The sequence below is a fragment of the Chiloscyllium plagiosum genome, chromosome 4 (genome assembly GCF_004010195.1).
Source record: "Chiloscyllium plagiosum isolate BGI_BamShark_2017 chromosome 4, ASM401019v2, whole genome shotgun sequence".
In the NCBI taxonomy this organism is placed as follows: domain Eukaryota; kingdom Metazoa; phylum Chordata; class Chondrichthyes; order Orectolobiformes; family Hemiscylliidae; genus Chiloscyllium; species Chiloscyllium plagiosum.
The window spans coordinates 125,891,609-125,917,768 of record NC_057713.1 but is presented as its reverse complement, the minus strand read 5'-3'; the positions used below and the strand labels follow the sequence as shown (position 1 = coordinate 125,917,768).

At 41.6% G+C, this 26,160-nt stretch overlaps 1 protein-coding gene across 2 annotated transcripts in view; it reads left to right on the top strand.

The window, feature by feature from the left end:
• The window catches only part of LOC122549395 (cysteine-rich secretory protein LCCL domain-containing 1-like), a 56,316-nt gene that overhangs the window by 20,598 nt on the left and 9,558 nt on the right, over window positions 1–26,160 (top strand). The window contains exons 5-13 of one of the 2 annotated variants that reach the window (XM_043689147.1): window positions 1,842–1,957; window positions 4,919–5,019; window positions 11,000–11,164; window positions 12,126–12,186; window positions 13,417–13,483; window positions 15,207–15,337; window positions 18,127–18,170; window positions 18,255–18,327; window positions 23,795–23,870. In XM_043689147.1, the coding sequence (XP_043545082.1) occupies window positions 1,842–1,957; window positions 4,919–5,019; window positions 11,000–11,164; window positions 12,126–12,186; window positions 13,417–13,483; window positions 15,207–15,337; window positions 18,127–18,170; window positions 18,255–18,327; window positions 23,795–23,870 (834 nt within the window). Of the gene's footprint in view, window positions 1–1,841; window positions 1,958–4,918; window positions 5,020–10,996; window positions 11,165–12,125; window positions 12,187–13,416; window positions 13,484–15,206; window positions 15,338–18,126; window positions 18,171–18,254; window positions 18,328–23,794; window positions 23,871–26,160 lie in introns of both variants that reach the window. The other variant, XM_043689146.1, reaches the window with a different exon arrangement.

Below are 26,160 nucleotides of genomic sequence, written 5' to 3'. Positions count from 1 at the left end.
TGAGATGATCAGTTGGGTTTTCGGAGAGGTTAAGTTATTCAATATTCTGTTTTCTGTTGTTTGTCTTTCATTCAGTAATGTTGGAAATAAATTTTGTTTTGTTTAAAACTAAGTGGTTTGACCAGCCGATTCTCCCCTGAAATATCCACTTTACACCTGTTTAAAACAACCAGCAAAGTTAGGGTCTGGGCTCCCTTCTTGAAATGTTTTGAGGGGTCCGACCTGGTACATAACAGCCTTCAGTGGGGCAGGTTGCAGGAGATACTGACGGCCATGCATCCTGCGGTCTTGGCACACGGGCTGGACTCCCAATCTGTTGTCAAGGTCAAGAAACATGGAGGAGTCCATCTCACGTTGGCACAGGACTTGTTGAGGCACTTGGAACCCTCCATTCAGAATGGAAGTGGTGGCCTTGCAGAGGTACCTATTGCAGCCTCGGCCTTCATTGCATTACAGGCGGAAAGCCACCTAGTGTCTTTTTGAGGTCATTACAGCCGCATTCATTGCCATGCAAGACCATCGCCTTGGGACCAGGGAACAAACAAACCTCCATCAATCTGACTGCAGAATCTAGTGCTCTAAAGAAATGTTGAGCCCTCTAAACAGTTCAATAAACAGTCCACTGACGATTCCTGTGCTGCTTTTACAAGATCCAGTTTCAAAATCCCAAGCCTCGGCAAAATTCTTCCAGCAACGTGATATTTCCACTCACTCTGCACCAACAAATGTCTTATCAAAAGCACCTCTCCTTGTTTTTAGGCTGTTAAATAATCCAAGTGGTGGTCTCTTATGCAGCTGAGCACCACATTCGCACTCATGTCTACTTGTTGTCGCCAGTCATCAGTTCCGCATGGATGGCACTTTGCCCCTTCGTTGTGAGCTGCATTGGAATTAGTTGGATATGTTGCTTTTTAAGTTCTGGGTTCCCATGGTGGGAGCTCAGGCAGCACATTATCTGGAATGCACAATAAAAGAAAGGAATAGTTGCAAATATTGTCTAAGATAAAACAATATTTTGTCAAATTTGTGATGAATTTTCTACTGTTCATTTTTCTTGTTCATACCTTGTGCACAATTTCATGGAAGTCCGAGCAATAATATAACAGAACTAACCACACCTTCTTAACTCAACGTTGCCCAGTGTGTGAAACACACATCTTCCAGGGGCAAAGCTGTTTTCTTTACAACCTTCAAAGATTCTTTCAAGCAGACAGAATGATTACCCTCCAAGAAAGCAGTGAGACCAAAGAAGCAGGACGTAGAACTGCAGAGTACACAAGAGGCCTTTTGGCCCATCAAGTCCATGCTGTCAAGAATACATTACTCCCTACGTAAGTCTGACTTCCCAGCACTAGGCTCGTGGCTTAGAATGTTATGACACCTCAAGTGTTCATCCAAGTCCTTTTTAAAGGTTGTGAGGTTTCCTGCTCCAATTAACCTCCCAGGAAGTGCATTCCAGAACCCCAACACCTCTGAGTGAAATGGTTTATTATGTGATGACAGGATATATTTAGTCCTCCTGTCACATTTTCCACACTCAAAGCCATTAGGCAGGTCATCCAGAAGTCATCCTGGACCGTGCCACTCGGAATTAATTATAATAATTGGCATACAATAAGATGATGATGTCCAGAAAATGTAAAGTAACAATTTTGACTGGTATTGGGGGACACTTTCTGACTATTGTTTTTACTTGATAATTGTCAATATTATGGAATTATGTGATGCAATTATTATACTTGCATTAAAATGATTCTTGTCACTTGCTGCCAGTACCTTTGTTAATGTGATGTGAACGTTGAAAATGGATGACAACTTTGTTTTTATTATCTTTCTTTTAGGTAGTGTGGGCAACAAGTAACAAAGTTGGCTGTGCCATTAACTTATGCACAAACATGAACATCTGGGGTCAAGTATGGGGAAAAGCCATTTACTTGGTTTGCAACTACTCTCCCAAGTGAGTAAAACCGAAAAAGCTGGGTGAAGGTAAAACTCCCTGTTGTTTACATGCTTATGGGAATTAGTTTGAAAGGAATGTAAAAGTCATCGTATCCCAGAAGCTGCTCTCTTGTAGAGAAAGACGACTGACGGTGAGTTTAAGCTGTGGCTACATCACACCTCAGGATACAGTGAAACAAATTTACTGCAGATGCTGGAGATCACAGCGGGTCTGACAGCATCCATGGAGAGAGTGCAAGCTAACATTTCAAGACAAGATGACTCTTCATCAGAGCTGAAGTGAAGTTTGGAGGGGGCAGCATTTATGTTATAGTTTGGGAGAGGGGAGGTATGGGAGTAATGGGTGCAGGGTCCCCTCATTCCCTCTTGTACCTTTCACAGGGATTGTTCCCTCTGGGATACCATAGTCCATTCCACCACCACCAACACCAACCACCCCCACTCCCACGGCACCTTCCCTGTAACCACAGAAGGTCCAATACCTGCCCCTTCCCCTCCTCCTTGCTCACCATTCAAGGGCCCAGACAGTGTTTCTAGGTGAAGCAGCATTTCACCTGTAACTCCTTCACTCTTGTGTATTGTATTAATTGCACCCAATGTGGCCTACTCTACATTGGAGGAAGCAAAAACTGACTGCGTGACCACTTTGCAGAACACCTCCGGTCTGTGGGCAAGCAGGGACCTGACCTTCCTGTATCTGGTCATTTTAACACCGCGTCCTGCTCACATGCCCCACATGTCTGTCCTCGGCAGGCTGCAGTGTTCCAGTGAATCACAGCGCAAACTGGAGGATCAACATCTAATCATTCGACTAGACACTTTACAACCTTCTGGGCTTAATATTGAGTTCAACACCTTCATATTGTGAACTAACTGCCATTTCCTCCCTTTCTTTTAGCTTGTTGCATCCTGTTATCACGAGCTGTCCCCCACCCCAGTGCGACGGTCTGTTCTTTCATGTCTGACAGGGGATACACAGTGGTTCTGCCATTCTCGTATTCTGATCACTTTACCTGTACTATTGACATTATTTCTCCACCAGCACCCTACACCAGTTACTCCTGCCACCTCCAGCCCCCCCACCCCCCACAAACTATAGCATAAACGCTGCCCCCTCTACTCTTCAGTTCAGCTCTGCTGAAGAGTCATCTAGACTGAAAATGTTAGCTTGCTTTCTGTATGGATACTGCCCGACCTGCTGCGATCTCCAGTTTTTATTGTTTGCAGGACAGGTTGAGAAAGGTGGGAATTCCACAGTAACTGCAGCTGGTACAGGAATTGAACCCACTTTGTCGGCATCAAACCAGCCATCCAGCCAACTGAGCCTCAGACATGTCTTTTCAAGTTAACAGATCTGTCTTCAAGCGGCTAAATTCTGATTGTCAGGAACCTCGATAGCCACTAGATAAATATACAATCAACACTTATTTTGCTGAACCTTTGTATAATTGATGTCATAACCACTAATCCAGCACCTTCCAAATAAGTACGCATTAAATATGAGGCATAGTAGATAAGCGAATGCATGGCCAACAAAAAGATGTATTGCAAAACCAGACAAATTTATTCCAAAGGATTAAAATAATCTATGTTTGAAATAGTTCACATCAGTGAATCATGTCCAGGCTGGAATGTAATCATAGGTTTCAGAAAAATGTACTGTTCCCAACATTTCATTCTCTCCATCCAAGAATCATCTGAACTCTTCAGTTACGTTGGAATTTACTCCTTGTTAACTATTATTTTTCATTATCACTACACACAGCATACATTGCACATGCAACATATATTGTCCATGCATGCAACATATATTGAACATATGTACATACAACATCATTGTACATACTCACACTAACACAATTCAGGCTGACATATATGGGAAACATCTGGAATTTGAATCTGGGATTTTTTTCTGGATGACTTTTTTTTTACAATTCCAGCTGAAGTTTGTGAAGAGTTCTCACAGCAGCTCAAACTCTCACATTGCAGAGGTTGGAGTTTATCCTTCCTGCTCCCACTGTGATACTTGAAAGTGAGGTGACTCATCACAATCAGTCAATGGGCTTGCTCTACCTATCTATCCACCTCTGAACTGTTATTGGAGGTTATAAAGAGGCGGGGAAGTTCATCATAAAGTCCAAACAGAGTGGGAAGAGGCCATTTCGCCCATTGAGTCTGCACCAACCCTCTAAAAGGCATCCCATCCAGCCCCCTCCACCCTATAAGCCTGTATTTCCCATGTCTAATCTAATGAACCTGGACAATTTTAAGCACAGCCAACCAACCTAACCGTGCATCTTTGGACTGTGGGAAGAAACCAGAGCACCCAGTAGAAACCCATACAGACAGAGGGAGATCATGCAAACTCCACACAGACTGCCATCCAAGACTAAAATCTAACCCGGGTCCCTGGCATTGTGAAGCCGCAGTGCTAGCCCTGAGCTGCCCAGGTGTTGGTGGTCCACCCAACCTTGGACCTATTGAAGCTCATAAGTGATCAATTGATGGTCACTGAAAGTACGTGTGCAAACCCAACACACAGTCCCCTGTCCCAAGGCAGAAGAAGGCCTACTCAAAGGGGGAAACTCAGCAAGTTGAAGCTTTTAACCTTTAACATCACAGGCAGTGGTGGATCAGGGTAGGAGATTCTCTGGGCTCATCAAAGGCCTCACTCATTCCCTGGCCTGTCAAACCTGCATCCCATCCCCCTGACCCCATAACAGATCCTCCCAGCATTAAATTGAAGAGGTGCAGCTTTGAGGATCATGGATGACCTCATTGTTGACGTTTTAACCGGATCAGTGTTCAGTGTTTGACAAGTTTCAGTTCTCTCTCCTTCATTTCATGATCAGATTGAAAAATATTTCAATTAATGGAAGAAATATGAGAAAGCAATATTTATAAATGTACTTCTAGTAGTCAATAATGATGCATTGAACATTTTTTTTTATATTTTCAGGGGGAACTGGTGGGGTCACGCTCCTTACAAACATGGGCCTCCCTGTTCTGCCTGCCCTCCTAGCTATGGAGGAGGCTGTAGAGATAATCTGTGTTACAAAGGTATTTGCTCTCTTTGCTACATAAACATAGAAATATTGTCCAGAAACTATGGCATAAATTACCTTTACTAAAGCAGACCATGTGAATATTCTAAATACAGGCCTCTTTGTAAACTCTGATCCTTCATAGATACATTTCCAGTTATTCTATTCACACTTCCATTTGTTGGACATGGAAATGGAATGTGAATTAAATATAATGAATGTGCAGGAAACGAAATGAGTCTTTTGGCCTTGAAGAAGTGCACAAGGAATAACATAAATATTTTGAGATAATTGATTGTCTGAGGATGGAATGCTTTACGACAAATTGTTGACATATAGACATTTGTGTCTTTGTAATGGAAAATTGGATAAATATTTGAATAAAATTCCAGTTTATATAAAGACAACATAGGGAAGTGAAATTACTCATGCTTGCTTTGGTCAAAAGCAGGCACACATGACAAAAGGACTCTGTTTTTTTTGTGTAAAGCTTTAAATTTTGCTGGACTGATGTTTATATTTTATGTAGCGCTTTTTATGTGGTATCTTGGGATAAAACTGCTTTGTGCTGCACCCGCTTTTAAAGCAGACTATGAGGAGTTTTGGACACTAAGTGTGTTGAGGAAGCATGGCGCACATTTAGAATCTAAAGATCCCATAGTACTTTGCAAACCAGGAAATATATTTTCAAAGCTTCAGTCAGCAGCAACACCACACAATGCTGCTTCAGATGGGACAGCACCCTCCCTTCCTCAGAAAAAAGGTAGGCAGGTCATCTGCTGGGAGCAACAATATTGTCAGGATCTTGTTGTAAAGATTATGATGATGCCTTCTTGTTAGGGCGAGTGAGAGAATTAGACGTCATGCCTGCCTTACCACAATTTGGCTGAGTTACATTGAGATTTGAAATATGCAGGTCATTTTCATTTACACAGTAAAGTCACAATTAGCAGTTGTACTCTTCCTGTTTTCAGGAAATTAGCAAATCTTGGTGTGGTCGTGTGCTAGCAGTGAGGTCTTGCAGACTGTCAGTCGGTCTCCGAAAATCACTGCCTTCCGTGAGACCTTGCTGGCAATTTTTGAGATTTACCACTGCAGAAAATGAACTGCAACTTCTATTACTTGTGCATGTTTCATTCTGTGGATTTCTGAATGCCTGTGTCTTCTTGCTTGCTTATCTCTCCCGATTCCTGCCAGCACTTTATACATATACCTCGCTGTTGTACTGCATGTTTTTAACAGTTACAGCCCTCGTCAGAAATTGCAATTAACTTTGAACTGAGTGACATGCAGAATCTGACAACACTGTTTGCAGAGTCTTTTCTCACTGAAATTCTTCTTGTTTTAGTTTTAAATTAGCTTCTAAAATCTGATTGGAGGTGTCGGTGTTGGACTGGGGTGGACCAAGTTAACAATCTCACAGCAGCAGGTTATATTTGCAAGCATGAGTTTTCAAGGAGCTGCCTCTTTAGCAGATCACCTGATGAAGAGACGGCACCTCCAAAGCTTAGTGCTTCCAAATAAACCTATTGCACTATAACCTGGTGTTGTGTGATTTTTAACCCTGAAATCCGAGGAAAACCTTTCCTTCTTTACTTATGAAGCGGGCAGCACGGTGGTTAGCACTGCTGCCTCACAGCGCCAGGCACCTGGGTTTGATTCCTGCCTCGGGCAACTGTCTGTGTGGAGTTTGCACATTCTCCCCACATCTGCGTGGGTTTCCTGCAGGTGCTTTGGTTTCCTCCCACAGTCCAAAAATGTGCAGGTCCGGTAAGTTGCCCGTAGTCCAATAGACTTAGGTGCATTAGTCAGGGTATATATAGGGTGGGTCACTCTTCAGAGGGTCAGTGTGGACTTGGGCTGAAAGGCCTGTTTCTATACTGTAGGGAATCTGCACTGATTATGTTTAATTAGATTAATCAGATGCACGAATTGGCTAAAACTTCAATTCAAAATAGTTATGCTCCTAAAAACTTCAGCTCATGAACATGAATTGGGTTTTACAAGGTCCTGCAATATCTGTAAAACTTTGGATCTGGCCTGTACATATCAAAAAAAAGTACAACTCCAAAAACATTGGACATACTGTAATTTCAGAGTTTTTCATTAGCAGAATGCCATCTCACATTCTATTCACTAGAATGGTTTACCTTTGCAAATAAGGTTGAAGACAATGTTTAATTTTGAACGTTATCCAGAAGCAATTATATCTATGGTACAATGGGCACATAATTGGCAATTAATTTTAACATAGATAAGTGTGAGGCACTACATTCTGGTGATAAAATTTAGATTATTTATAAGTTGGAAAGTAAGAACCTAAGAGAGAATAGAGGGGCAAAGGGAGCACACAGCACAGGATGAGGGTGTCGCTGGCAAGGCTAGCATTTGATGCCCATCGTTAATTGCTCAGAGGGCTGTTAAGAGTCAACCACATTGCTATGGGTCTGGAGTCACATGTAGGCCAAACCAAGTAACGACAACAGTTTCCTTCTCAGTAGGACATTAGTGAACTAGATGCCTTTTTTTAACAATGGTTTCATGATCATCATTAGACAGTTAATTCCTGATCTTTTTGCAAATTTTTCAAAGGTGGGATTTGAAGTTGGATCTCTGAAATTATAGTTTAGCGATAATACTGCCGGGCCATTTGCTCCCCCATGACTTAGCTAATCGAGCATTCTGATTTATTTCTAATAAGATAAACATGTTGTTGTATTAAAATTGTATCAAGCCTTGGATAAACCCATACACTTAGAGTACTTAGAATCCCTACAGTATGGAAACAGGCCCTTTGGCCCAACAAGTTCACACCGACCCTCCAAAGAGTAACGCATGCAGACCCATTCCCCTACCGTGTTATTCTATATTTACCCCTGACTAGTGCACCTAACCTACACATCCCTGAACATTATAGGCAATTGAGCATGGCCAATTCACCTAACCTGCACATCTTTGGATTGTGGGAGGAAACCCACGCAGACACGGGAAGAATGTGCAAACTCCACACAGACAGTCACCTGAGATTGGAATTGAACCCGGGAACCTGGCACTGCAAGGCAGCAGTACTAACCACTGCGCAAGCGTGCCACCCCAGTGTTTACAGATTTGGGTGCCAGACTATGAAAAAAATGGCATAATGATCAGAAATGAGACTTTATCAGTCAAGAATGATAAAGGACAGTGCATCCATGTATCAAGAAGTACTCAGGTTATTAATGTAATATAGTCACCAAGAAATCCATAAGGGATGTCAAAAGACCTTAAGATGAAGATGTTGTCTCATCCCTCCTTAAAACAAGTGAGACCATAAGACATAGGAGCAGAAAATAGGCCATTCGGTCCATCGAGTCAGCATCACCATTCAATCATGACTGATAGGTTTTTCAATCCTATTTTCCTGCTTTCTCCCCATAACCTCGGATCCCCTTGGCAATCAAGAACTTATCTGTTTTAAATATACTCAATGACCTGGCATCCAAAGCCTTCAGTGGCAATGAATTCCACAGATTCACCACTATCTGGCTGAAGAAATCTCTTCTTATCTCAAAGTTAAAGGCTGTTTCCTTTACTCTAAAGCTATGTCCTTGGGTCCTAGTCTCTCCTATCAATGGAAATTTCTTCCCAACATCCACTTTGTTCTGCAGCTGGCAATGCAAATCAGAATGTTATAAATGAATTTACCCAGGAGTCCCGCAACACTGATGTTCTCAAATCACGACCAACACAAGCCTTTACTAATGTAAACAATTCTAACTTGTAGGAAACAAGTTAAAATAACCTTGAATACTAAACGATACTATCTCTAATTCAATTCGGGCCTTTAAACTTGCAATGCTTCCTGAGTCTTTTGTAGATTTACACTGTCTGTCTCTCTCTCTTTCTCTCTCTCTCACTGTCTGTCTCTCTCTCTCTCTCTGTCTCTCTCACTCTATCCCTGTCTGTCTCTCACGTCTCTCTCTCTGTCGCTCTGTCTCTGTCTCTGACTATGAAGCTGCTTTCTCTGTTCGCAGCCCCCACCCCACCCTTCACTGTGCAGTCAGCTAATCTTTGCCTTTTGCTTTGCTGATCTTCTTGGAAGATCTCCAGAAAGTCCAAAGAGATCGGTCTGCAGGTGAACTCTGTTTTTATACCTTTTTGGTTTGTTTTCAGGAACCTTCTATAGTTCTGGCCAATCAGGGAGATTCACTTAATACTTTGAAACATTTTCAGTTGGGTTGCCGCTGTTAGATTTTTTTGGTGCGGCAGAACCCAGTGCCTTTCTGTCTGGGCCCTCCTTTGATTGGTGGATAAATTCTTGCGGATGTATCCTTCCAGGATAACTGTTGGCTTTTTACATTAGCACCTGGTGGCTGTGTTGCATTGTGTCTGATGTCTCTGCTTTGTGGTTTCAGAGTTTCACTTGGCTAATGTACCCAGCATCCCTTGCTGTTTGGCAAAATTAGCAATCAACCTGTGTTTTAGCAGCCAGGAGGCTGCTTCAAAGACCAGAAGTAGGCCACAGAAGACAATCATCTGATGAGGGAGCAGCGCTCCGATAGCTAGTGCTTCCAAGTAAACCTGTTGGGCTAGAACCTGGCATTGTGTGATTTTTAACTTTGACCACAAAAATAGAACGTGATGGGATAATAGTCCTATAGGAGTGTTGGGTGATTAGGCAAAAGAGCTGGAGAAACCTGCCCAACCCAAAGCTATTGATTGGGGAGGTTCTGAGTACAATACTCTTCAGAGGGTCAGTGTGGACTCGATGGGCTGAATGGCCTGCTTTGTCACTGTAGGGATTCAATGATTCTGCTTTGAATGGTTGGGAAGTTAATTTGGTCGTGTAGTTTCCAACCAGACCTCAGCCTTTTTTCATTTTTTTCTTTCTTGTATTCTATCCATGGTCCAATAACTGATTCCAAGCATTTGCTAATGCTCTTTCGACTTGATCTTCACCATTCCTTGTTTTAAACGGAAAAATAAAATTCCTCTGCTAGGTTGATAGCATTCATGGGTTATGGGTGAAATAAACCCCTGATTTGGAGACCTGATTAAACATCCCATTCCTATTTGCTGTGGCGCAGAATGCTCAAACTCTGATGTGTCACAATTCCACTCTATATACATATTCTTCACTGAAGCGTAAAAGAACATTCATGTGCACTGTATTGTCTCATTCGGGAAAATTTCATTTGCAATTCACATGCAATTGCTTTGAAATATGGTGACTGTTATCCAGGCAAATGTATTATGTACAGCAAATCTCTGCCACCAGCAGTGATGTGTGTGATCAGTTTGCCATGGTGATGTGTGTGATCAGTTTGCCATGGTGATGTTTCAGGTGGGAATACTGACGAAGTCTCCATTAAAACTCACCATTCCTCCTTGCGTTATGTCAGGGGATATCTTGTAGAACTTCAGTTCTGTAGAATTCAGTTTAGTGAAACTGCCTTCAGTTAATCCAAATGTGGCATTGTGTACAATGCAGTACAAACTCCATTTTCTTCTGAGAAATGGGTTATATTGCCCACAGTGTCCGGAGATGTGCAGGTTAGGTATGTTAGCCATGAGGAATGCAGGGTCACAGGGTTAGGATGGGGGACCTGGGTATCTTTGGAGCATTGGTGTGGACTTGATGGGCTGAATGGCCTGCTTCCATGCTGTAGGGATTCTATGATTGTGTGTTAGGTTGTGCATCATTGCTTAAACCCACAAATGTTGCCAACACTGTTTTTAGTGCAGTCACTGCCAGGAAATACTTGATTTCAAAGTTCTGTTTTCTTAACATCCGTACATTTTCATTTCTTATCCAGTTTCTGTTCATTTAACCTAAAGTGTTTATAGTACCCTAAGTGCTGTCTGATTAAATCCTGGTTTACATAAAATTATATTCTTGTCTGTGGCTTTCTCTGACTGACATTAAATGCTGCTGTGTTGGGAAAGGATGTAATGTGATTATAGACAATCTTCAGTGTTTCCATGTTCTCTCCTGTTTTTGTTTCACCTTGAAGCAGATGGCACAGATCACCATTACTCTCCTTCAGAACCAGAGGAGGAAACCAATGAGGTTGAGCGACAGCGAACTGGAACTCCGACTCATTCGAAAGCTCGAACGCAAACTGTTCCCTCAAGAACAGAACACCTTGAGTTGAATGAGGTTATAAATACCCAACAAATGTGTAAGAGCAGCTTACTCTAATACCATGACAAAATACTGCAGATGTTATGTCTGAAATCAGAACAGAAAATAGTCAAAGATACTCAATAGGTTTTGCAGCTTCTGTGGAGAGAGAACTAGAGATAACGTCTGAGGTTGATGATCAGCTGCCAGACTGAAGGATGTTACAGATGTTATCACAGTGGTTGCAATCTGAAACTGCTGAACGTAATGTTGCGTCAGACAATTGTAAAGTGTCTAATTTTAAAAAACGTGATGCTTCAAGCTTCTACTGAATGTTTAGTGGAGCAGCTTAAGAGGCTGAGGACCAAGTGCAGGTGGGACAGCAAGTTTAAATTAGCAAGTGACGGGATGCTTGAGGTCCTAATTACAGCCTGAGAGGAAGGGCTCAGCAAAATGATCACACAATCTGTACTCAGTCTTTTCAATCCTGAGGAGGCTGTACTGCGAGCTTTAAATACTATGTATTAAATTGAAGAAAAGTTACAATTAAATTACTGCTTCATCTAGATAAAGAGATTGGGGCTCACATGGTATGAAGGTAAGAGCCGAAAAAGAGATGATACAGGAAGGGGAGTAGATGTTTCGATGTAACAGAGTGGACTAGAGTGTTGTGGGGAGAATGAATCCTGAAAGATTAGTGGGGACTGGGGAAAAGGTGTGTTTGGTGGTTGCATTAATATGCTGTAATATGGTATTGCATCAGAGGTGTGCATTTGAAAAATTTTGTTTTTGCCATTTGTTCTAATATTACCAAAGAAAAGTCCCTTCTTGCTGCACTGTTATTAACTGTAAGCATTTGGGTATAAATGGACTAATTTATCGGCTTATTATAGGTTTTATTTCACTTTCCCTTGCCTATGAAGAAGTGTATCAGCTTCAAGTTCATTCTGGAAAAATGTAAAAAAAATCATGAAACAGATCCATAAAAAATGTATTCTTATTATAATCTCTCTTCTCAGCTCAGTTGGTATCTTGTGAAACTAAACTCCGTGATCAATGCAAGGGAACAACTTGCAATAGGTGAGAAATTGACCATCCTTTTTTCCCATTGGGGTAAATAATGTAAATTTGATAACTAATACATAAATTGATATCAGTTATCTTCGACACACTTTCTAAGCTCGTTATTTTGTTGTCAGTGGCTTGACAAAAATGAACTAGTAAGGTAATATTTAAAAGAAAACAACATGACATTTTACCTGGAGCCAGTTAAAATTTATATCAATCAACATGTATAAGATTTGTGTTTAGAAAATAATTTTAATAAAATTTCTGTGTGGAGTTTGCACATTCTCCCCGTGTCTGCGTTGGTTTCCTCCGGGTGCTCCGGTTTCCTCCCACAATCCAAAGATGTGCAGGTCAGGTGAATTGGCCATGCTAAATTGCCCACAGTGTTAGGTGCATTAGTTTGAGGGAAATGGGTCTGTCTGGGTTACTCTTCGGAAGGTCGGTGTTGACTGGTTGGGCCGAAGGGCCTGTTTCCACACTGTAGGGAATCTAATCTAATCATAAACCCAAATCTTGTGGAAATGTTGATTAAAATCGAAGCAAGTCACTAAGGATCTGCCTTTGTAGATGTAATGTCATGTAGAAACTTTAGCTGTTTTCTTTATTTCTTTATTTTTGTACCTCATCTAATTTCAATACCTAAGATTTGTACCTAGATACTTTGTACTTAAGATGTCACTGTGTGTGGTGACAATGGGCACTTTTCACTGTACCCCTGTACCTCTGTACTTGAATACATGTGACATCACTGCATAGTTTGGGAATTGCATCATCTCGGAATGCAAGACCCTACAACGGATAATGAGGACAGCTGAGACATCACAGACATTTACACCACATGCTGCATCCAAAAGGCTAAGAGCATTGTGCAAGACTCCACACATCCCTCACTCAAACTCTTCTCCCTACTGCCATCTGGCAGAAGGTACTGGACCATTCGGTCCTTCACAGACAGACTGTGCAACAGTTTCTTCCCCCAAGCCATCCTGATCACTGTATGATCACACTTTATTCCACTTGAAATTCATTTTTGAGTTACTGCTAAAACATTTTTAAAATTAATGTTCATTCATTATTAAATTGTAGTTTGTGTTATTGTTATTGGAGCAACATTGTCTCATTTTTACTGTATCCGTTATGTATAGTAGAAATGACAAATAAAACTACCCGTGACTCTCTTGAATAAAACTTAATTCTGTTTCTAATTCTCACCTTTTGTCCTCCGCCATTTCTTTATTACAGGTATGAATGCCCAGCAGGTTGTTTGTACAGTACAGGAAAAGTCATTGGAACGCTGCATTATGAAATGGTGGGTAACGGAATATGGTGAAAAGCCCTTAATCTTGTCAATTATGTACTTACACATTTTGCAAGTTACTCAGTCCTTCTGCAAAAGAAATGTTGTTTATTGCAGTATATCAGTATTCATGCAGAACAAACAATAAAATGTCACAGCATGTCATTTCTTTTACTAAATTTACTGACCCTGTTCATTACTTCCAGACATTTTTGTTTTTGTTTAAAATTAATAGCAGCTCAATTGATATTAATAAACAACTTATTAAATCTTAAGTTCTCTATGATCAATTATAATTGCGGTTTCTTAACATTCAAAGATATTGAGGGAGAAACTCACTTCATGGCCACCTACTTTATTGTTAAGAATGAACATCCACATTTTATGTTGCTGTCTGCTGAGACCAAGTCGCACCGAATGTCATTTTGATTTGGGAAATTTTTAATGATTCTGAAACGATGAAGTTAAGTGTTTATTTTATAAGTTGACAAACTCAGCCCATTATTTTTCAACTGAAATTGTGTTCATCGATATCTGCTTTTCCGATATAACAACATCAAAAAGAAACACAAAGCAATTCCTTTTTTTCTCCTTTCTGCAATTTTAAACGGTTAAATTGATGAACCCCAAAGAACAGCGAAGAGACAGACAATGATAATTCTTCGTAACAATAGTTCACAGCAAAAATTGTGTGTCAGTGAAAAAACGTTCCAGTCCCTCCTTTTTTAATTCAAACCCTCCATTCCCGACAACATCCTGATAAATCTCTTCTGAACACTTTCAGCTGAACAATGCTCTTCGTATAACAAGGCAACCGGAAGTGGATACAGTACTCCAGAAGAGGCCTCACTAACATCCTGTAAAACCTCATGATAACACCCCCACTGCCATACATAATGATGAAAGGGACATCACAGTAAAACCTGAAGTAGTCCCTAAAAGGCTGGAAGCAATGACTCCAGCGGCATGGTGGCTCAGTGGTTAGCACTGCTGCCTCACAGCACCAGGGACCCAGGTTCGATTCCAGCCTCGGGTGAGTGTCTGTGTGGAGTTTGCACATTCTCCTAGTGTCCACATGGGTTTTCTCCAGGTACTCCAGTTTACTCCCACAGTCCAAAAATGTGCCGGTCAGGTGAATTGGCCATTCTACATTGTCCATAGTGTTAGGTGCATGAGTTAAAGGGAAATGGGTCTGAGTGTGTTACTCTTTGGAGGGTCGGTGTAGACTTGTGGGGCCGAAGGACTTGTTTCCACACCGTAGGGAATCTAATCTAATCAAAAACAGCCAATCTGTACTCTCCTTTAAAGATTACTGTCTCACTGTCATTACCAGAATCTAACTTTCTACCCACTCATCCCTACCTCCTCTACTGTAAACCTTTATAATATTGCTGACAACTTGCAAATGATGATTTCTCAGGCATGAGCATATACTTGTCTCTCACATCCACTGAACTATGTCAGTGAGGGATATCGGCAACACCCAGTTCATACCTTGTGTAAAGTGCAAATTCTAGTCCTTCGTCCCCACAGAAAAAGGTTTTGTGTCTTAGTTTGTTCCCTCTAACCAATTATAGATCTTCATATGCACTGTCCTTAATACAGAGGTTAACTACTGCAAAAATGAAAAAAAAGTGTTATTGTATTTAGAATGTATCAGCAAATCTGTAGTGGGTTTATTTATTTTAATATATATTTACTTATATTTATTTTCATTTTGTTTACATTCTTTCAGCAATCAAGTCTATGTAGAGCAGCAATACATTATGGAGTACTCGACAATGAAGGTGGCTGGGTAGATGTGACCAGACAAGGAAAGAAACCATTCTTTATAAAAGCCAATAGGAATGGGGTCCAATCATATGGGTGAGTATTGGTGTGACCTCAGTCGACATCATTTATAACATGCTAAATGAAGGTAGAGAAGTAAGGCTATAGATCCTATTGCCATGGCACATGCTTCAAAGCAACAAATGAGGAGTCAGCGATTCCCGCTGCTGGGTTACATTCCAGACCTGCAGTTTGCATTACACTGAGCCAGATGAAATGTTTTATCCTCCACAAGCATGCATGTAGGCCTTACCAATGGATACATTTGACGAAACCTTGAAGGAGTGGACCCCAGGCAGAATCTAGGTTCTGACAAAGACAGAGTAGTCGGTTTGCCTGCTTCATTTTATTTGTTTGGTACTGATTGATCACCTTGAAAAATTCACTCCCTCTGCCACTGACAAACCGTGTTTGCATTACATACCAGAAATCCTGCCCCCTCACCCCAGTGTGATCTCCTCTGCCTTGAAGCGACTCTCCCACTCCTCACATGCTGCTGACTGCTGTGCTTTTCCAGCATCACACGTTTGGACTCTGACTCTCCAGGATCTGCAGCCCTCACTTTCTCCTTATATACCAGTTACCTGTGGTATATTGCTCCAATTTATCAAGACTTTGAGGCTCCTTGAACATCATCTTTAAAACTCACAAACTCTACCATCCTCCAAGTCCCAACTTTACCATGGCAGGGTGAATGCAGGATTAGCAGTCAGCTAGAGACAGGATTAGCGGTTGGCTAGAGACAGGATTAGCGGTCGGCTAGAGACAGGATTAGCGGTTGCTGGGATGTAGGATTAGCGGTTGCTGGGATGCAGGATTAGCGGTTGGTGGATGTAGAATTAGTGGTTGGTGGATGCAGGATTAGTGGTTGGATGGATGTAGGATTAGTGGTTGGATGGATGTAGGATTAGCGGTTGGATGGATGTAGGATTAGTGGTTGGTGGATGTAGGATTAGCGGCTGGTGGATGTAGGATTAGCGGTTGGTGGATGTAGGATTAGCGGTTGGTGGATGCAGGATTAGTGGTTGGTGGATGTAGGATTAGCGGTTGGTGGATGTAGGATTAGCGGTTGGTGGATGTAGGATTAGTGGTTGGTGGATGTAGGATTAGTGGTTGGTGGATGCAGGATTAGCGGTGGGATGGATGCAGGATTAGCGGTTGGTGGATGCAGGATTAGCGGTGGGATGGATGTAGGATTAGCGGTTGGTGGATGTAGGATTAGCGGTTGGATGGATGTAGGATTAGCAATTGGTTGATGTAGGATTAGCAGTTGGATGGATTTAGGATTAGCGGTTGGCTGGATGCAGGATTAGTGGTTGGATGGATGTAGGATTAGCAATTGGTTGATGTAGGATTAGCAGTTGGATGGATGCAGGATTAGCGGTTGGTGGATGCAGGATTAGCGGTTGGATGGATGCAGGATTAGCGGTTGGATGGATGTAGGATTACTGGTTGGCTGGATGTTGGATTACTGGTTGGCTGGATGTAGGATTAGCGGTTGGTTGATATAGGATTAGCAGTTGGTGGATGTAGGATTACCGGTTGGCTGAATGCAGGATTACTGATTGGTAATGTAGGATTAGCGGTTGGTGATGTAGGATTTGCAGTTGGTGAATTTAGGATTAGCGGTTGCTGGATGTAGGAATACTGATTGGCTGGGTGCAGGATTACCGGTTGGGGGTTGTAGAGTTATCAGTTGGTGGATACAGGATTACCAGTCAGCTGGTTGTAGGATTAGCGGTTGGTTGATGTAGGATTAGCGGTTGGTGGATGTAGGATTACCAGTCGGCTGGATGCAGGATTATCTGTTGGCTGGATGATTGGTTTGCGATGCACTGTGGATTGAACTCCTGTACCAGCTGAAATTGCCACGAAGGACTGTGCTTTTCAATTTTTTCCCTCAAACCATCCTCAGTCATTCTTTCTTTCTTTCTTTCTTTCTTTCTTTCTTTCTATCTATCTACCTATCTATCTGTCTCTCTGTGTGTGTGTGTGTGTCTCTCTCTCTCACACACACACACGAGAGAGCAGCTCTGTGGTCCAATCAGATTTTGGTGACTATACATTCATAGAATCCCAACTGCATAGAAGCAGGCCATTAGACCCATCTAGTCTGCATCAACCCTCTGAACAGCATCTCACCCAGAAACACCCCCAGCCTATCTCCATAACCTCACATTTCCCATTGGCTCATCCACCTAGCCTGCACATCCATAAACACTATGGGCAATTTAGCATGTAGCCAATTCACCTAACCTGCACATCTATTTTTGGACTGTTGGAGGAAACTGGAGCACCCAGAGGAAACCCACACAGACACAGGTAAACTGTATAAACTCCACACAGACAGTTGCCTGAGGGTGGAATTGAATCCAGGTCCCTGGTTGGAGATAACTCCCCTTCTCTTTTAAACAGAGCCATAGTTTTCTTTATAATCCACCTGAGAGGGCAGACAGTGCTTCCCTTGAGCACATTGTTCTAAACGCAATAGCCCTTTACAGTAGAGTGCCCTCAAAGCACTGCATTAGAGTGACAGGCTTGATATTCATGCTCATATTCAGGAGTAGAGTCTGAACCCATACACTCCTGGCTCTAACAGCTGATCCATAAGCTGAGACCCAATGGCTGAATCAGAAAACAATTAAAGACAGCTATTCTCTAAATGTTTAGTTGACTATGTTTGGAATGAACACTGTCCTGAAACTCAGTGATTTCTGATATTGCAAAATTAGTTATTTTATAACTGAGTGGCTCCAATAACGTAATTCATAATAATTTGAGTCTCAGCATTGTAACAAACTTACACATTTCTCTTTTTGTTTTAGTAAATACAGAGCTGCCAATTCATTTACCATTTCTAAAGTAACAGGTGAGTTCTTTCAAGATACATTTTAAGTAACTTAATTTTAGCTTATTTCAGCTATTGTTAACTAAATTTTAATCTACTCCATAGTCCAATCTGCTAATTGCGAGACAAGAGGACATCAAATGTGTACATTCAAGAAACCAGCCTCACATTGCCCAAGGTACATGACTGATACATGATTCATATTGATTATCATTTTAAGTCTTTATTCTGCATCTTGTCCTCGTTTCCACTGTCTCTCCTGCCTACTCCTGGGTCTGAGGTTTTGCAGCCTCTGTGCTGTTCCTGCAGTTGTGCAGCCAAGGTCACTGCCTGGTTCCTGGCCAGTTATGGTAATGAAGCAGCTGGAAAAAGTATCCAGCTTTGCTTGGCTCATTCTCAGCATAAGCTGAGGAAATGGTCTAGTGGTATTATTGTTGGACGTCTAACCTGGGAAACTGGGTTCAAATCCTGGGTGGAATTTGCATGCAACTTTTTATTAAAAAATCTGGAATTAAGAATCTATGGATGGTCATGACTTGCTTTTTGGGGAATAGAGCTCATCTGGTTCACTAATGTCCTTCAAGGAAGGAAGCTGCTGTCCTGACTGCAGACCCACAACAATGTGGGTGACTCTCAACTGCACTAAGTTGGGCCCAGCCAGCGATGTCCATATTCATTCCCATAAATAAAAAGGAAAGGCAGTTTCATAGAGATTGCGGTCTCAAAAAAAAATTGGAATTAAACAATAAAAGCTTGAATTTAAAATGCAGAGTATTAAAACACACAAAATACACAACTGACTCTTGAAATTTCAAAATGTTCACTTTTGGTTGTGTGGGACGTAGTAGGTAGCGAGAAAAGTAGAAGAAAATTGGTTCAAGTTTCAGTTCATGAAACGTAATGAAAACGTCTCACTTCACCCCGAGATGTTTTTGGGGAGGATGCTGGCAGGGGAAATGTAGTTCGTGGACACGCACATTCAAACAGGAAGGACCCCATCATAATTCCATTGCCTGCCAAACACATTGATTGAAATTTTTTTTAAAAAGACCTGCAGATGCTGGACTTCAGAAACAAAGAGAGAAATTGCTGGAGAAACTCAGCAGGTCTGGCAGCAGCTGTGGGAAAAGATTAAAATTAAGAGAATAAAGCAGAGTTATCATTTCGAGTCTGAAGTGTGAGGTTGAGGTGCAGTTGGTAATCTTTAGGGCTTATTCTAGAATCCCAAATGCTTTCTCACCCTTTAAGGGAATATATTGTGAGATTGAAGTATTTGATGTAATCAAAAACACATTTATTTTCATAAGAACCATATTGTTACCTTATCATTGCCTACATTTATTAAGCAAACTCACTTCAAACCACTGGAAACTATGCAGCCAAATAGGTGAGCAAATGCCTTTTGAATTTGTGCGCCAGGAGCAGCAGGAATGTTCTGGTGACCCTTTCCTACCCTCTGGGATTGCTGAACCACTGCCCCAAATCAGTTCCAAAAACTGTCAGCTCAGCACCAGAGAGTCATAGAGTTGTACAGCGAGGAAACAGACCTTTCAGTCCAACCCATCCATGCTGACCGTAATCCCAACTAAACTAGTCCCACCTGCCTGCGCTTGGCCCATATCATTCCAAACCTTTTTTATCCATGCACTGATCTCAACATCTTTTGAAATTTGTATCTGTTCCCGCATCCACCACCACATCCTCTGGAAGTTCATTCCATACATGGACCACTCCAGGTAGGCGAGGAATAATTGCTCAAAAATTGCCCCTCATTTCTTTTTTCAAATCTTTCTCCTCTCACCTTAAAAAAAATACCCTCTAGTCTAGACATTCCCCACCCAAGGGAAAAGACCCCTGCCATTTACCTTATCTATGCCCCTCATGAATTTATAAACCTCTATAAATTCACCCCCTCCAACCTCCTACACCCCAGTGAAAGAAACCCCAGCCTATCCAGCCTCTCCCCATAATGCAAATCCTCAGGGTCTGCTCCTGACCTGTAGTCTGCTCCAAAGCATTGACTGACTCACTATCTGGCAGATAGTCAATTCTTCCCCTGATATCCAGTAGCATTAACATCCTGAATTCCCATTGTCAATGTCCCGGAGATTAGCATTGGCCAAAAATATGATTGGACCAGCCATGGGAATAAATGGATCTTTTTCAGAATGACAGACATTGACTCGTGGGATACTACAGGGGTCAGTATGAGACCCCAGCGCTTCACAATGTCTGTCAATGATTTAAGCAAGGGAACTAAATGTAATATCTCAAAATTTACAGAAGATGCAAACCTATGTGGAAGGGTGAGCTATAAGGAGGCTGCAGAGATGTTGCAGTTTGATTTGGACAGGTTGAGTGGGTGGGTAAATGTATGGCAGATGCCGTATAATGTGGATAAATTTGAAATTATCCATTTTGGTAGCAAAAATAGGAGAACAGATTATTTGAATTGCTGTAAATTGGAAGAGGGGGATGTTCAGTGAGACCTGGGTGTCCTTATGCACCAATTGTAGAAGATAAGTGTCGAGGTGCACCAGGTAAAGAACACAAACTTTACATTGGGCTTCATAGAGAGAGGATTCAGGTATGGGGAGAAAGTGAGGTCTGCAGATGCTGGAGATCAGAGCTGAAAATGTGTTGCTGGAAAAGCGCAGCAGGTCAGGCAGCAAGCAGGAAACAGGAGAATCGACGTTTCGGGCATAAGCCCTTCTTCAGGTATGGGAACAAGGAAGTCTTCTTGCATTGGAGAGGGCAATGGTGAGGCCACGCCTGGAATTTATTGGGCAGGTTTAGTCTCCTTATCTGAGGAATGATGTTCTTGCTGTAGAGGGAGTCCAGGGAAGGTTTACTCAGTTCATTCCTGGGATGGCAGAAAGAGGGGAGATTGAATTGGTTGGGATTGTATTCATTGGAGTTTAGAGGAATGAGGTGGGATCTCATAGAAACCTATTAAATTTGAACAGTATTAGACAGGTTAGATGCAGAAGCATGTTTCCAGTGGTGGGGGAGTCCAGAATCAGGGGTCACAGTTTAAGGATAAGGGGTAAACCTTTTAGGATTGAAATGAGGAGAAATTTATTCATACAGAGAGTAGAGAGCCTGTGGAATTCGCTATCACATAAAGGGGTTGAGGGCAAAACATTGAGTCTTCTAGAAGGAGGTGGGTATAGCTTTTGTAGCTAAAGGGATCAAGGGAGATGAGGGGCGGATGGAATTAGGGTATTGAACTTTATGATCAGCTATTATCTTGAATGGCGGAGCAGGTTGGTGGGGTCAAATGGCCTATTCCTGCTTCTATTTTCTGTGTTTCCATATAAATACTTTGGCTGCAAAGGCAGATCAGTGGTTTAGAATTCTGAGTAACCCACCTCCTGACTCCCCAAAGCTTGTCCAACACCTCCAAAGCACAGTCAGGTGTGTGATGGAAAACTGCACTTAACCAGCTAGGTGAATCCCTAGCAACTGGGAAGAAGCTTGACACCATCCAGATGAAAAGCAGATCCACTTATCTGCATCCCATCCACCGTCTTAACGTTCACTCCGTCTACCACCGCAGCAATGTGTATTATCTATAAGATGCACTGCAACACCTCGACGGCACCTTCACAGTGGTTTATGGCAACCTCTACCAGCTAGAACAAGGTTATGCAGTTGCATGGGAATTCCACATTCTGAAAATTCCCCTCCAAGTCACACACGATACTGACCTGGCACCGTTCCTTCATTGTCATTGTTCATAGATCTCCCTTCCTAATGGTACTATGGTCTACCTACACCACTTGGACCCTTAACCGAAGCACAATGGATTGCCATTGCCCTGTTAGGACATGTACATGGGGCAATTTTGACCTTAAGCACTTTTCAAGGAACAGATCATCTGTCACCTTGGGCAAATTTTTGTTTATACTGACCTCAATGGATGGGATTGTAAAATCAGAACTGATTGGATCCCATCAGTTTCCTGACCATTGGGTGAAGTTAAGGGCTCTCTCTGGAATAGGAAAACCGCACAGTGGATCTATTTTTAAAACTGGAATTTGCATTTACAAAGAATCTTCCAAAGCACAAAAGCATTCTTGGTGCCTGTTTCACCTGAGCACAGCAAGCAGTGCACTGTGAAAGGAAAGATTTGGTGGATTGAATTAAGCTCAGCTGTAGATAATGTAATGGACCAGACCAGACCTCCTCAAAATATTTTAAGAAGGTAGCCTAGATCCTAACTTTTCTTATTTTAATGACAAACGTAATGTACTATATTCCAGATACAATTTGATTTGTCAAACTACTCAACATTACGTTGAAAAGTGTGGTGCTGGAAAAGCACAGCAGGCCAGGCAGTATCCCAGGAGCAGGACAGTCGATGTTTTGGGCATAAGCCTTTCATCAGGAATGTGAGGGAGTGGAAATGGCCTGAGAAATAAATAGGTGGGTAGGGGTGGAGCTGCGGGGAAGGTAACTGGGAAGGTGATAGGTAGATGAAAGTGGGGGTGATGGTGACAGGTTGAAGAGGAGGATGGAGTGGATAGGTGGGAAGGAAAATGGACAGCTCAAGAGGGAAACACAATTTATTTAAACACTGTAGTTAAAATACAAGAAAAGAAAGAAGAACTTAGAATAACAACTCTACTGGAAAATGTATCAGAATAATAGATACAATAACTAGTACAAATTAACTGTTCCAATATGGTGACATCCTATAAACAGAACCTTTGACATAAAGGCAAATTCAGAAAAACAGATTTTGTCTCACATGCAATCTAATAGCTCAGGAAAAGGACCCTCAGTTTTTGACTGTAATCGAGAGAAGGAAAAATAGCTTCCACTTCTTCAAGCCCACGATTGCAACTTCTTAAAGCTAAACTTTAAAAACTAAAAAAAACCCAGAAATCCTGGTCTGAGAGAGCTGGCCACACCCATCCAGGCTGCTTCTATTGTTCAACTTCAAAAAAAAAATCCCCAAGGCCTCTCTTAGCTGTTTACTTTACTGACTTTCCAAGTAGACAGTTTGGCGCCTCTGTCTTAAAATGCCTCTTTAAAAGCATAAAATACACCTCTTAAAGCCACAGAATTGTCACAATAAATATGCAAATGAGCATGAGCTATGGCATCACTTCCAGGAAGTAGAAGTAGGGGTCACTGTTTGAAAACAAAGTGTTATCCATTTAAGACAGAGATGAGGAGAAATATTTCTCTAAGGGCTGTGAGTCTATGCCACTCTTCCTCAAATATTAGTGAAAGTAAAGCTTTGGAATATTTTTTGCGATAGAGGTGGATAGATTGTTGGTAAGCAAGGGCCCAGGGAAGGTTTATCAGAGGCAATGTGGCACATGAAGTTGAGGATGCAATCAGATCAGCCATGATCTTTTTCAAAGTTGGACCAGGCTTGAGGGGCCAAATGGCCTACATTAGCTCCTAACTCACTTCTTTGTATGTTAACCTAAATGTGTAGGAATAGGCTGAACAGTAAATTGCTAAGAAAAGCACTTAATAAAATGTAACCTTCCTTCAGGCACCTAAACATTTTGTTAAGCATTCTGTTTGAAAATATGTACTTTTTTAACTGTGAAAATTATATAACACCAGGGTCACCACTTCTAATGACGATGAAATATTGAACCTATGTATTTTGCTTCTAATTTCAGGATATATTGTCCACGAAATTGTATGCAAGAAAATCCCCATCTGGCTCGGGTCATTGGAACCCACATCTATTCCGATGTAAGAAGTTAGAATATAGTTTGTCAAGTGACTTTTTTTTAAAGTTGTTCTTCTCAAAACTCGCTGTTGTATGATGTTTATATTGTTATATGATAGTTTATGTATTTTGTATACAATGGCCCATATCGTCAGTTATCTGGATTATTAGAAATGGAAGATAAATTAAGAACTCATGGAAGTCCTGAAATTGCCCAGGATAGTTAAATTTGAAGGGATGGGGGAGGGGGTGGGCCTGGGTGGGATGCTGTTCAGAGGGTCAGTGTGTACTCAAAGGGCCACATGCCTCCTTTAGTATTGTGGAGATTCTAAGATTCCTATTTGTGAAGCCACCTGGCTGACCTTATCACAATTCGGGTCTTGGAAATCTTCACAGGCACTATTAATGTGCTCAGCTGACAAAAAAAAAAGGTTTGGATCTTTGAAAATCAATTATTTAGTCACTTCAGGGCATCAGCTGGCCCATGGCTGAACAAGGATGGTCAATGCTTCCCCCCATCACTCATAAAATCGCCTTTTTGTTTTATATTGATGGATGTGGGCATCAGTGGTTGGGTCAGCATTTATTGCCCATCCTGATTACCCTTGAGAAGACGATGATGATGAGTCACCTTCTTCAACGACTGCAGTCCTTGGGGTCTAGATGCATCCAGAACGCTAATTTATGGTACCCAAGTTTATGGCTCCACCACCCCTGTCCTACCTTCCTGTCCCTGACAGTTAGGGGATGTCATAAGACTCTCTAGCCCATGAGTAAAGCGCTAATGTCAACTCTGTGCCACACCCAAGACTTTAAGTTGCTTGCAGCTGAACTAAAGTCAAACTTTTGAAACTCTATCCTGTTGAAAATAAAAATAGCATTTTGTTGCCAAGCAGAATTCACACATACACTTGAGTGTCTTCTTGTTTTGGAAACATCAGCCTTTGTTTTTGAGTTTTCATATGATATATTCTTAGAAAGGTGCCACTGCCGTTAGCAGCTAGTCATTTTACAACAATTTCCAGAGGGTTTGGACTCAAAAATCATGCCAATATTTATTTATTCATAATTACTCTTGTTGCCAAAACTATGTGGAAAGTTTTGCAGTCTAGGTATAGAGAACAAGGAAGCCTCTCTTTCTAGAATGAATGAGGGAAAGAAAGTTATACTCATGGGTGGTAAGGACAGGCAGTAAGTGGGAGTTCTCCACTACAACAGCATGGATAAGGAATTGAAATTTAATATTTAAAGAAACCAAAATGAATAGAAATCTTCATCTTTAAGTTTTTTCTTGCTTCTAACATTCCCAGTGCAAATCTTTGTCCAACTTGTAGGATTTTATTTGCATTAAAATTCCACTTGCCTAACTTGTCAGTGTTCAATTGCAGAAGATGAAGCTTTACATGAGGAAGCACCTCACACAATAAGGTTTACTTTTTAAATTTGAATGATACACAACTCCAATCATGTTGTAAAACAAATGAGACTTTTATGATCACAAGAACAGCAATTGTTGAAAACTTCAGCGGGTTTGGCAACATCTGTGGAGAGTAAGCAGTTAACGTTTCTGGTCCAGTGACCCTTCTTCAGAACTAAACCGTTCTTATGAACAAGACTTTTATAAGTCATAAAAACAGAAATTGTTGAGAAAGCTCAGCAGATCTGGCAGCATCTGGGGAGAGAAACCAAGCTAATATTCCGGGTCCGGTGACTGGGAGTTCTGAGGAAGGGTCACCTGATCCAAAATGTTAACTCTTTCTCTCCACAGATGCTGCCAGACCTGCCGAGCTTTTCCAGCAATTTCTGTTTTTGTCCCTGATTCCCAGCATTCGCAGTTCTTGTATTAAAACTTATATAGTGCTCAAATTCAATGCTTTTCTTTTATTTGCTGGGCTTTATAACTATAATTATTCGTATAGCTTAGGCTTGTTCATCAGGCACAGCATTTTTCAACTTTTGCAATTTTAGGAATATGGACAAGGATTGTCACCTGATTGGGAAGACTTGGGGATCCCTTTAAATATAGTAAGTGATTCCTAATTCTGGGATTCCTGACCCAGTCCTGGTTTTTCGGGTTTTGGGACTAACTCTTCAGGGTGTGGGCTGGTTCAGCTCATGAATCTGAATTCCTTACCTTTTGCAGAGAAAGGCATGACCAATCCAATTTTCATGGAACAAACAAAAAACCCGAAAGACCTGCGGATTCTGGAAATCGGAAACAAAAAAAAAGAATTGCAGGAAAAGCTCAGCAGGTTGGTGGGCGGCACGGTGGCACAGTGGTTAGCACTGCTGCCTCACAGCGCCAGAGACCCG